Below are 13,571 nucleotides of genomic sequence, written 5' to 3' on the forward strand. Positions count from 1 at the left end.
CTACAGTTAAACACTAAAAAACTCTAAGCCATCTCCGTGGAGATGTTGCCTGTACAACGGCAAAGAGAATGACTGGGGTAGGCGGAGCCTAGGAGGGATCATGTGACCAGCTTTGCTGGGCTCTTTGCCATTTCCTGTTGGGGAGGAGAATATCCCACAAGTAAGGATGACGCCGTGGACCGGACACACCTATGTTGGAGAAATCAGGGTATAAATGGTGCCAGAAGAAAAATATAATTTAGAGGGCTGCCCATCGGAGAACACAGGCGGAGGGCCGTGGACTCTCCTTATACAGAAGGAAATTAAATTATCTGGTAAGTATAAATGTACATTTTCCTTCTTAATATAAGGAGTTTCCAAGGCATCATTCCTTTCTGTTGGGAAACTTATACCCAAGCTCTAGAGGACACTGAATGATAACGGGAGGGACAAATAGAGAGGCGGACCCCAATCTGAGGACACCACAGCCTGCAAAACCTCTCCCGAAAGCTGCTTCAGCCGAAGCAAAAACATCAAACTTGTAAAATTTAGAAAAAGTATGTAAGGAGGACCAGGTAGCCACCTTACAAATCTGATCCATAGAGGCCTTGTTTTTAAAGGCCCAAGAGGAAGCCATTGCTCTAGTAAAATGAGCCGTTATCATCTGAGGTTTATGACCCACTGTCTCATAAGCAAAGCGGATAACACTCCTTAACCAAAAAGATAAGGAAGTCGAAAAGACCTTCTGACCCTTCTTACGCTTCCCGGAATAGACAACAAATAAGGGAGAAGATGGTCTAAAATCCTTAGTAGCCTGAAGATAGAACTTCAAGGCGTTAACCACATCCAAATTACGAAGCAGGACGTTCCATCGAAGGAGGATTGGGACACAAGAAAGGAACCACAATCTCTTGATAGATGTTGCGGTCTGACACGACCTTAGGAAGAAAACCTAACTTAGTATGTAGGACAGCCTTCTCAGAAGGGAACACCAGATAAAAAGGTTCACATTGCAAGGCAGCAATCTCAGATTCTCTGCGCGCAGAAGCAATAGCCAGTAGAAAAAAACGTCCAGGACAACAATTTAATGTCAAATTTCATGCATAGGCTCCAACAGAGCCTGTTGCAAAACTTTAAAGGGACACCGAACCCAAATATTAAGCAACTGTCTAATTTACTCCTATTATCAAATCTTCTTTATTCTCTTGGTATCTTTATTTGAAATGCAAGAATGTAAGTTTAGATGCCGGCCCATTTTTGGTGAACAACCTGGGTTGTTCTTGCTGATTGATGGATAAATTCATCCACCAATAAAAAAGTGCTGTCCACAGATCTGAACCAAAAAAAGCTTAGATCCCTTCTTTTTCAAATAAAGATAGCAAGTGAAGGAAGAAAAATGGATAATAGGCGTAAATTAGAAAGTTGCTTAAAAATTGCATGCTCTATCCGAATCACAAAAGAAAAAAAATGGGGTTGTGTCCCTTTAAGAACAAATTTAGACTCCAAGGAGGAGCCTTCGATCTAAACACAGGTCTAATCCTAGTCAGGATAGCCTCTTGTGCAGTAAAACAGACAGGGCCGAAAATCTGTCCCCTCAGGGAACTGGCACAATCTTATCCTTATCCAGGCCATCTTGGAGAAACGACAGGATCCTGGCAACCTTAACAACCTCTCTTGGCTAGGACTAAGCATTCAATCCCCATGCAGTCAGCCCCAGAGAACCTAGATTTTGAGAAACAAAAGAACATTGTTCCAGCAGATCCCTGTGACAAGGTAACTTCCATGGAGGAGATGACATCCCCACCAGATCCGCGAACCACATCCTTCGCGGCCCCGATGGAGCAATCAGTATTACTGATGTCCGATCCTGCTTGATGTGAGCCACTACACGAGAAAGGAGTGGTAACGGCGGGAAAAGGTAAATTAGACTGAACCTCCTAGGTACTGCTAATGTAGTTATTAGCTCCGCCTGAGGATCCCTGGGTAGCTTGGTATTGAGACGGGACGCCATGAGATATCTCCGCAAACACTTTGGAATAGAGAAACCATTCCCCCGGATGAAAGGACTGTCTGCTGAGAAAATCCGCTTCCCAGTTGTCCACACCCGGAATGTGGATCGCTGACAGCGAACAGCTGTGGGTCTCTGCCCACTCCAGAATCCAAGATACTTCCCTCATTGCTAGGGAGCTTTTCGTTCACCCCTGGTGGTTGATGTACGCCACCAAGGTTATAGTGTCTGATTTGAATCTGATAAACTGGGACGAACCCAGAAGGGGCCAAGCCTTCAGAGCATTGAAGATTCCAGAATGTTGAACGTTAGGGAGCATTCCTCTTGAGTCCACAGGCCCTGTGCCTTTTTGGCAACCCAAACAGCTCCCCATCCTTATAGACTTGCGTCTGTAGTCAATCGCCCAGGATGGTTTTAAGGATGTCCCTCGGGACAGATCCGAATGATCGCCGTTCCACTGCCTCAGCATGCACAGTTGCAACGGTCTGAGACGGAACCTGGCAAAGGGAATGGATGCCCATGATGGACACCATGAGACCTATCACCTCCATACACTGATCCACAGAGGGCAAGACATGCTGAAGCTAGCTTGCAACGTCTCTGGTCTGTTAGACTCCATATCCATGAGGATATTTCTATTATAGTACCCAGGAATTCCACACTAATGATTGAAATACGAGAAAAGAAAAAGAGAAAGAGAAAAAGAAAAAGAGAAAAAGAGAAAAAGAGAAAGAGAAAAAGAAAAAAGAGAAAAAGAGAAAGAGAGAAAGAGAGAAAGAGAGAAAAAGAGAAAAAGAGAAAAAGAAAGAGAAAAAGAGAAAGAGAAAAAGAGAGAGAGAAAGAGAAAAAGAGAAAGAGAAAAAGAGAAAGAAAAAGAGAGAGAGAGAGAGAAAAAAAGAGAAAGAGAAAAAAAGAGAAAAAGAAAGAGAAAGAGAAAAAGAAAGAGATAGAAAAAGAGAGAAAGAGAAAGAGAAAAAGAGAAAAAGAGAAAAAGAAAGAGAGAAAGAGAAAAAGAGAAAGAGAAAAAGAGAAAGAAAAAGAGAGAGAGAAAGAGAAAAAAAGAGAAAGAGAAAAAGAGAAAAAGAGAAAAAGAAAGAGAAAAAGAAAGAGATAGAAAAAGAGAGAAAGAGAAAGAGAAAAAGAGAAAAAGAAAAAAAGAAAAAAAGAGAAAAAGAGAAAGAGAAAAAGAAAAAGAGAAAAAGAGAAAGAGAGAAAGAGAAAAAGAGAAAGAGAGAAAGAGAAAAAGAGAGAGAGAAAAAGAGAGAGAGAAAAAGAAAGAGAGATAGAAAAAGAGAGAAAGAGAAAGAGAAAAAGAGAAGGAGAGAAAGAGAAAAAGAGAAAGAGAAAAAGAGAGAGAGAAAAAGAGAGAATGGCCCTCTGCCAGACAAAAAGACAGTGCTTGTACCAGAATATCGTCCAAGTAGGGCACTACTGCTATACCCCGGTTTCAGGCAACGGCAAGAAGAGCCCCTAGAACCTTCGTAAAAATCCGTGGAGCAGTAGTTAGACCAAATGGGAGTGCAATGAACTTGAAGTGCTGGTCCAGGAACACAAACATTAGGAACTGAATGTGGTCCTTGTGGATTGCAACGTGAAGGCAAGCATCCTTCAGATCTACAGTGGTCATGAACGGACCTTCCTGAACTAGAGGAAGGATGGAGCTTATCGTCTCCATCTTGAACGCGGGGACATCTATAAAAGTTTAAGCATTTTAGGTCCAGAATCGGGCAGAAAAGTTGCCTCCTTCTTTGGGACCACGAAAAGGTTTTAATAGTATCCCAAACCTCTTTCTACGATAGCTACCGGGACAATGACCCCCTAAGGAGGACAGATCCCGCAAGAACCCCAGAAAGGCTTCCCTCTTTTCTGTTCTGGAAGACAGGCTTGAGAGGAGAAATCTGCCCTTGGGTGGATGTGACTTGAAACCCATCTTGTATCGCTGAGCTATGACCTCCAGGACCAATGGATCCTGCACATCCCTGAACCAAGCATCTGAAAAAAGCATCAGTCTGCCCTTCACGATCCAGCGCCGGATTGGGGGCCGCCACTTCATGCCGATTTAGTCTCAGCGGGCTTCTTGCTCCACTTGGATTTATTCCAGGACTGAGCCGGCTTCCAACTGCTCTTGGGTTCCTCGGGCTTAGCGGAGGGTTGCTGACATTGGGATTTATCAGAATGAAAATTAGACACTTGTCCCTTCGACTTGTTCTTTTTATCTTGCAGTAGGAAGGTACCCTTGCCCCCTGTAACCGTGGAGATAATGGAGTCCAGACCTGGGCCAAATAAAATCTTTCCCTTAAAGGGGAGGGAAAGAAGTCTGAACTTAGAAGTCATAGCCACAGGCCAAGACTTCAGCTAGAGTGCCCGACGGGCCTGAACCGAAAAGCCAGAAGCCTTAGCATTTAGGCGAATAATCTGCATGTATGCATCACAGATAAAAGAATTAGCAGTTCTCAAGGCTTTAATTCTTTCCTGGATAACATTGAAGGGACCCTCCACCTCGATAAATTCTGATAAGGAGTCGCACCAGTAGGTAGTTGCTCCAGCAACCACGGCAACGGCCACTGCCGGTTTAAATAAATATCCTGTATGTTGAAACCACTTTCTTAGAAGAGTTTCCATCTTCTTATCCATCAGCTCTCTGAACAAAGAGCTATCCTCCAGCGTGATACTTGGCAAGTGTGGAGATAGCGCCATCCACCTTAGGGACGGAACCCCACAACTCCAATTGATAGTTCGGGACCAGGATTAATTTTTTAAAGGAAGACTAAGGGGAAAAGGAAGATCCAATTCTGTCCTATTAGTTCTTAATAATGTTCGCCATCTTTACAGGCAGAGGAAAAGTTAAAGGCACTACCCTGTCTTCGTAAACTCTAATTTAGGAATCAAAGGTTTATCAACTTGGCCTCTGGAACCTCTAATGTAGACAGGACTTCCTTTAGAAGAAAACGTAAGTGTTCAATCTTAAATCTAAAAGGTTGGCTCCTCCGCAGCAGGAGGCTTAGAGGCAGCAGACTCCGTCCCAGAAAGTTTGACGCCTCATAGGGCGACTCATCCTCGGATAACTGAGACAGAGCAGAGAATTCCAATAAATTACATGATGACCACGGGGCAGGAGAGCTATGTTTAACCTTTCGCTTCTGTTTAGCAGGGCGAGGTAAAGCACTGAGGGCCTCAGACACCGCCGTTTTTAACTGCACATTAAATCCGATGGTAAAAAAAGGCCCCCCCTCCAGATGGAGGATTAACGGTGCTACGGGAAGCTGCGTGTGTAGAAAATGAATGTTGGGTATGCACATCACGGGACCGCGAGTCCTCAGAGGTGGACGGCTCAGTGTTACTAAAGGGGTTAACCTTCTTTGACCGAATAATGTTGTCAATGCATGTGGAACATAGTTGAGAGGGCGGGCATACCAAGGCCTCATCACAATATAAAAACAGATATTACTATTTGGAATAGAGGGAGTACCCTCCAATATCTCAGAATCCTCCATAGCTTAAGCTAATGACAGCAGGACACAGAAAATAAACTATCTTTATTTCTCAAAAAACGGCACCTTTATACTCCCAATGGCTGGGGCACTCACCACCTCCTAGACCCAGACAATGCAGAGAAATAGCGTCTTCTCTGACAGCCAGCTTGCTCAGGAAAGAGGAAGTAAAAGAGAGACCACTCCCGGTCACATTATGCGCAAAGCAGGACCGCCCCTGCTATGAGAAAAAGTGCGCCAAGCTACAAGTGAAAGTAAAAACCTGTGCGTTCCAGCCACATAAACAGCCTATAAGAACAATAAAATCTCACATAGAGCAGCATAAAATCAAAGCATCCCATTTGATTATTCACCACTGTTCAATAATCCCCCTCAGGAGATATTAACCCATGATGCTATTAAGATAAAAGGAGCCACATTGTGACCCTGTCTTCTAGCGTTTTCAACATATGTAAAAAAAATAATTAAACGATCTTACCAGAACCCATGCTGTGAAACAGAAACACAGCCTCTCAAGTGAGACAGTCATTTAGCATCGCTCCTGACATGGACTTGAGTGAGAAAACAAGCTGGCAGTGAAACTTGTCAACACTGATTGCTTAGGAGTCATTAGCAGGCAGTCTGGATGGGTTCTCAGAAACTCTCTCTGCTTCTCCAGACTAACTTTCATCAATGATCTCACAGAGGCTGACAAGGCTACTTAAAATTCCAGTCCCATATCGAAGGGCAGATACCCTTCGTAAGGAACTACTCCGAAATCTTCTGACACTACTCTGCCATCCTCCTGTGATGGAAGGCCAAGAATGACTGGGGGATGGGGGAAGTGGGAGAGGTATTTAAGACTTTGGCTGGGGTGTCTTTGCTGCCTCCTGGTGGCCAGGTTCAGTATTTCCCAACAGTAAGGAATGATGCCGTGGACTCTCCTTATATTAAGGAAATTAAATACTGGAAAGTTATACACTGTGCCCACTCGGCTACTTCATAATGCCATCCGGCTGGCTAACATTTCTGTGGAGAATCCTGCTGACCATATTATGTAACCACCTTAGGGATAGCTCCCACCCTCCACAGATACTACCTGAAAAACTCAGATCGTTTTATTTTGTGATTCAGATAAAGCATACAATTTTAAAAACAAGTTTATTTTTATTATGAAAATTTGCTTCATTCTCTTGGCAACCTTTGCTGATGGTGCAGCAATGTACTACTGGGAGCTATTTTAACAATCCAATGACAAGAGACATGTATGTGCAGCCAATCAGTAGCTAGCTCACAGTTGTACATTGCTTCTCCGGAGTATAATTAGGTATGCTTTACAGCAAAAGGATACCAAGAAAATAAAGCAAATTAAAATAGACAAAGTGAATGTTCTGTCGGAATCACAAAAGTTTCATTTTGACTTTACCATCCCTTTAAACTGAAGCTGCAACAACATACAGTACTGCCACAGCGCAAGAAATAATAAATGCCCTGTGCATGAGAAGTGGCACATCAGTCCCCAAAGGTCAGGTAAAAGGTGCACTTTTGACATGAAGACCATGTCTTGCAGATTACATTTTTAATTACTCCATTTTAAAATTTAACAGTGACCATATTAATCAATATACGGTCTGTGAAATGCTTTGTAATTTTTCAATGAATTCCATATCACTTTAAAGGGACAGTCAAGTCCAAAAAAAACTTTCATGATTTAAATAGGGCATGCAATTTTAAACAACTTCCCAATTTACTTTTATCATCAATTTTGCTTTGTTCTCTTGGTATTCTTAGTTGAAAGCTAAAACTAGGAGGTTCATATGCTAATTTCTTAGATCTTGAAGACTGCCTCTAATCTGAATACATTTTGACCACTAGAGGGCATTAGTTCACATGTTTCATATAGATAAGATTGAACTCATGCACGTAAAGTGACCTAGGACTGAGCACTGATTGGCTAAACTGCATGTCTGTCAAAAGAACTGAAATAAGGGGCAGTCAGCAGAAGCTTTGATACAAGATAATTACAGAGGTAAAAAGTATATTAATATAACTGTGTTGGTTGTGCAAAACTGGGGAATGGGTAATAAAGGGATTATCTATCTTTTAAAACAACAAAAATTCTGGTGTTGACTGTCCCTTTAAGTTTATTTAAAGGGACATGATATCCAAATGTTGAAACATTTGAAAGTGATGCAACATAGCTGTAAAATGCTGATTAGAAAATATCACTTGAACATCTCTATTTAAAAAAAAAAAAAAAAGATATATTACCTCAAAATGTCCTAAGTACTCACACCCATTTTAAAGGGCTTCTAAGCAGCATATCAGTATGTCTGTCCCTAGACAGCTAAGGGATTGAGCCTCGTGCACTCATGTTATTTCCCTATTCAGTTTTAGGAAGTTTACCACGAAATCTCATGAGAGTTAAGTGAAATCTCATGAAATTATAGTGAAAGTTCATGGCCTCAGCACTGCTGTTCATTTCATCCTTTTTTTACCTGCAGCTGAGCAGTAACTGAAAGAGATACCTTTTTACACAGCACTTACTCTGCTGAGCTGAGGAAGTTGTGAGGTAAAATATCTTCCTTTTTTAAAGAGAGATTCTCTGGTGATATTTTCCTGTCAGCTTTTTACAGTTATGCTGCATCACTTTCAAGTGATTTAACATATGAGTATTATGCCCCTTTAAGTAATAACAATCAACCTCTTTCCAAAGTAAAGAAAATGATAGACATTACAAGGTACCTACATTTTGTTGAATGAAACTGAGAAGCTTGTTTCGCCTCATTTTGAGTCCATGGTGAAGGTACGATTGTTCTCTTAGTAAAAAACTGAAACATAATTTCAAGAAATGTAAGAGTTTGCTATATCTACATTATTATCCTCCACAAACCTCATTTTATCTTTTGTTTTATTATAACTTAGACAGCATGAGAAGTTATGCGCACTGGATGAAGTTATGGTACTGAGCAGGTGGTTTGCAAAAGCAGGTTGGGCTCGTCATGTCTGCACACAATAGATGTTAAACTGCTGATTATGGTTTGTAAGAGGGAATTTTCAGGATTGCCATGTTTAGGAGATATAAGTAGCCAGAAAGTTGCACTTAAGAGGGAACAACCTCTATGTTGGGGTTAATGCCCTGTAGCTTGTGTGTTGAGTTACAGACAGCATGGCTAAAAATGAGAAATCCATAAGTGGGGGGGGGGGGGGGGGAGAAAGAAAAAAAAAGGGATCTAATTTTCAGCAAGCATGTAGGAAATCAAGGAAATCTACTGTTCCTGTTTACATTTATTACTAGTCAGCTGAAGAGACTAATCTACAATAATTCCTTCCCCCCATCCACTGCCAGATACAGTCAATATACTGTGTATAACAAATAGGCACTTACAAATAGTTGACAGTGTAAATGCTTAGCAGCAAAACCACTTACCTGTCAAAAAATATTGTCTCTACAGTGTTTGATAGATAAAAAAAAAAAAAAAAAAAAAATACCTGTGGTGCATTCTACTGCTGTCAAAATGTGTGCCCTGTGAATTAGCTGAACTGGCTGCAGAATGGTTGAAAGCTGCCTGCAGATAATGCAGAACCAATGCAGCAGTGCTTTCTGGTTTTATAAATCACGCAAAGTATACATTTTATCAAAAGCATTTGTTTTCCTTAACACACACGAGAGTATCCACACACTAACGCTTAGGAATCTCTATAAAGGCCAGGTTATGATTATCTTGGTTAAGAACAGGCTAGATAAAGAATGTCAAGCAGCAGATTTGATTAGCTGGGAAATTTGGCCTGTTAGTGGGTCTACTGCTTTAACCCCTTTACCCAAAAAAAAAAAAAAAAAAAAAAAAAAAGGACGTAAATATACACATTATGTGGTACTTTGCTTATTGCACAATGAAGCTCCAGCAGTATCGGCTGTTAAGTTACAGCCAAGAGCTGGACTCCATGAAGCTTCAGGCATCTGCCCTTATATGGAACCGGAGCGGAATCAGTGCTCCGGTTCCATATGAGGACAGAAATCTGATTGTTACAGACGGCGCATGTCACAATTGCTGGTGCTAAAAGAAAGGCGGCCCCAACAGCAGAGGGGGGTACCATGATACAGAAAAAAAAAAAAGGGACAGGGAGGGATGGGGCCACTACACTACAGAAAAATAAATGGACCGATAGCAAAAATGCAAAAAATTCTCCCGGAATTTGGGCAAGTTTTTCTCAGAAAGTCCCGTTAGTGAAGGGTTTAAGACTGATTATTGAAGCAATGAATGCCCCTTTAATGTCAAGCAATTATTCTAAAGTTACAAAACAAGCAGTCATTCATGCGTAAAAGGTACAATCTGAAGTGCTTATTAACAGATTTTTAAACATTTTAAGCTGCCATTACCTCTTCAATAGCCTTTTGTCTTCTTTCTTCTATTTCATTATCTATTCTGTAAAATAAATAAAAACTATCAATATACTTTACTATATTTACTTATATAGTTAAAAAAAAATAAAAAAAAATATATACCTATATTTTTATAGCAAACAAGATTGAGAGAAAAAAAAAAAAAATAAAAAAAAAAATCAAGTAACATATAGACAGCACCTCTCTGCCAATAAGTACTCGCATGGCAGTAAAAATGCTGTTTTTATAATACGGATGACATAATATTTTGAGTACAGTGTTCCCATGGTTTCATCACAAACAGTATTAGCACCATACTGAATACTTTGTGGGTCATAATGGATTAACCATATGCTTTACCTACTCAAAACACTCCTGAATACACAATTAGGTTATATACTCACATTTCATATTTCTACAATGCTTACTTTGCATGGCTTAAATATAAAGCCTGACGATGAATATCTTCTGGATCTATTTCAACAGGGTTTATAGCAGCAAGCTGATCAATGGACCATCTGAATTGTATAGGAGTCTGTAACAAAAAAGTGCAGTTGTGACATTTTTTTTTTTCCTTTAATCAACCTACACCATATCCTCAGCAGGAAATGCACAGCCACACTAATTTAATGAGTGCAGCTTAAATAGTTTTGCTTCAAAAACGAATATATGGGTGGCATAAACAAGCGGCGCACAATTATTATATATCTCAAAATAAAAAAAGTTTGCACACAGGACAATAAAAGAGATCAAACTATTCATTCTGCATTAAAAATATAGAAAGGTCAAAATTGAACTGTGTATATATGCATTTCTATTTTATATAGAAGCACTTTTACAATATTCTTCATTAGCAAAAATGCTACTAGTAAAAGTTATCACAGGTATTCAGTACAATATGAACATATACTGCAAGTGCCCATGCACCAGTATTGAAGCACCACAGCTTATCAGAGAGTCTGTGGATTTGGAAATTAGTCAGGGAAAAATATCTTAAGGCATTTCCTAGTAGTATTTCCAAAGTTATTTAACCCCTTAAGGACCAAGAACGTACAGGGTACGTCCTACAAAAACTGTCACTTAATGACCAAGGATGTACCCTGTACCTTCTCAAGGTTTTCAAGCGCTGGAAGCAATCGTGATCGCTTCCAGCCACTTTCATATTATTGCAGTGATGCGTCAATATCATCCTGCAATAACATTTTTTTAGGCATCCGATGCAGAGAGAGCCACTCTGTTGGTGTGTGGGAGCCATAGCAGGGGGGCCGCCCATCATTGGTGCATATCCGGATCCTGTCCCCTCTGATTACTGGAGCGTGCAAGGCTACATTCAGTAACCTAAGTCAAAGAAGGGAAAAAAAAAATGTTTGGGAAGGGATCTGGGAGGGTGGGCAGCTACACTACAGAACTGGGGTTTTTATTTTTTTAAACAAAAAGGGCACATTTTGTAGTAAATGAGTACTGGCAGACAGCTGCCAGTACCTAAGATGGCAACCAATAGGTTGAGGCGCTCAGGAAGGTTGGGGGGTAATGGGGGGGATCCTATACTAAAAGATATATATAAAAAAAAAAAAAAAAAAACCAACAAAAAAAAAAACACAACCTTTATTTTCATACTGGCAGACTTTCTGCCAGTACTTAAAGTGAAAGTAAATTTCTATGCTCAGCAAAACACGGATGTATTCTATAACAATAGTATATTGAGACCTCTATGTTTTTTATTTTTTTCTATTACTGATTCTATATTTTATTTTAATATATCTTTTGATTACCGTCATTAGCCTTACTCCGTCCATCCTCCACTTCCTATATTTTGCTGCCTTTACATACAGAGCGGTCCCACCCGCTCTATACGTAGGAGAAATGCGCGTTCACGGTAATGGAACGCATTGCGCATGCACGAATTTCGATCATCCTGTGTTCAAAGCGTATGCGTCCACAGAGTTAGAAACATAGTTTTTAGTCTTCCAGTTATAAAGCGCATGAAAGCTTGATTGAAATATAACCCTTATACTTACAGATCGCTAATATTCGGCTGTGCTTGCATGTTGCGATAAACAGCTATGCGCATGCGCTAATTGTGAATGCGCACCCGACATAATGGGTAGAAGAGCTTCGACGCATGCGCAATTTATCCGATAGTGTGATGACGTAGCATCACGGCCGCCGATCGGCCAGAAAGTCCATAGGACAATAATATACACGTGAGCTGGAAGTGAATTAGATCTGTAAAAACGGGCAGAATTGAAAATAGGAAATATTGGACTTTATTTGCGACGAAAAAGGTATTAAGATGTAACTTTAAAAAAAAATGATGAATTAAACTATTATTTTTAACTAAATTGTGTAACTGTGTATAGCAGATCAGGTAAGTTTACTTTCACTTTAAGATGGCGGTGACAATTGTGAGGTGGGGGAGGGAAGAGAGCTGTTTGAGGGGGGTCAGGGAAGCGATGTGTCAGATGGGAGGCTGATCTCTACACTAAAGCTAAAATTAACTCTACAAGCTACCTTATTAACCCATTAACTGCTGGGCATAATATAAGTGTGGTGCGCAGTGGAATTTAGCGGCCTTCCAATTACCAAAAAGCAATGCCAAAGCCATACGTCTGCTATTTCTGAACAAAGGGGATCACAGAGAAGCATTTACAACAATGTGTGCCATAATTGCACAAGCTATTTGTAAATAATTTCAGTGAGAAACCTAAATATAGTAAAAAAGTTAATGATTTTTTTTATTTGATCGTATTTGGCGGTGAAATGGTGTCATGAAATATACCAAAATGGCCATCGTTCAATACTTTTGGTTGTCTACAAAAAAACAACAAAAAAAAAACATGTTTTAAGGGATTCCTGACAGATATCAGTGTTCCAATGTAACTATCGCTAATTTTGAAGGAGAAAAAAAAAAATGGTTTGGAAATAGCAAAGTGCTACTTGTATTTATTGCCCTATAACTTGCAAAAAAAGCAAAGAACATGTAAACATTGGGTATTTCTAAACTCAGGACAAAATTTAGAAACTATTTAGCATGGGTGTATTTGGTGGTCAAAGTTAGAAAAAGTGTGTTTTTTTTTTTTCATTTTCTCATTTATTATAGTAAATTATATGCTGAAAATTATGTTATCTTTAGAAAGTCCATTTAATGGCGAAAAAAAATGGTATATAATGTGTGGGTACAGTAAATGAGTAAGAGGAAAGTTACAGCTAAACACTAACACCGCAGAAATGTAAAAATAGCCCTGGTCCTTACGGGTAATGTCATGTAAAGAGGTGAGATATCATTGGAAGATAGATATAGATGTATATGAAGCAAATGGTATCAAGTTATTACTGTAAGTTTCACAGCACAGAAAAACGAAAAATATGTTTACTCAGACCTCCTGCTGTTCATAGCTTCTAAAGAACAAACATTTGTCCCAAACTACAAAGAGTCTATATTCAATATATGCTCAGATCAAAATCTATTTAAATTATTGCCCTAATAAAAGTCCAAATAGATAATGACCCCATGCAAGAACAACAGCCGCACAGTCTGAGACCAACCTTTGAAGCCCAAAAAACAGGGAAGTTAAACATTACACTTGAATGCTAATCATTCCTTGAATCTTACCTACAGTACACAACCTACCCCAGACAAACTGGAAATGTAAATCTTGATTTTAAAAAGGGGAAATTAGAACTTCACATAAAATTGTTATAATTTTCAAATCTATTTAAAATATCCTTA

The 13,571-nt window shown here is 39.8% G+C and overlaps 1 protein-coding gene across 3 annotated transcripts in view; it reads right to left on the reverse strand.

Moving 5' to 3' along the window:
* Positions 1 to 13,571, reverse strand: part of BORA (BORA aurora kinase A activator) — a 94,269-nt gene that overhangs the window by 76,069 nt on the left and 4,629 nt on the right. For all 3 annotated transcript variants that reach the window (XM_053707932.1, XM_053707931.1, XM_053707934.1), the window contains 3 exons: positions 10,270 to 10,376; positions 9,839 to 9,884; positions 8,207 to 8,288 (listed from right to left, as the gene is read on the reverse strand). In XM_053707932.1, the coding sequence (XP_053563907.1) occupies positions 8,207 to 8,288; positions 9,839 to 9,884; positions 10,270 to 10,376 (235 nt within the window). The remainder of the gene's footprint in view (positions 1 to 8,206; positions 8,289 to 9,838; positions 9,885 to 10,269; positions 10,377 to 13,571) is intronic.

The sequence above is a fragment of the Bombina bombina genome, chromosome 3 (genome assembly GCF_027579735.1).
Source record: "Bombina bombina isolate aBomBom1 chromosome 3, aBomBom1.pri, whole genome shotgun sequence".
NCBI lineage: Eukaryota > Metazoa > Chordata > Amphibia > Anura > Bombinatoridae > Bombina > Bombina bombina.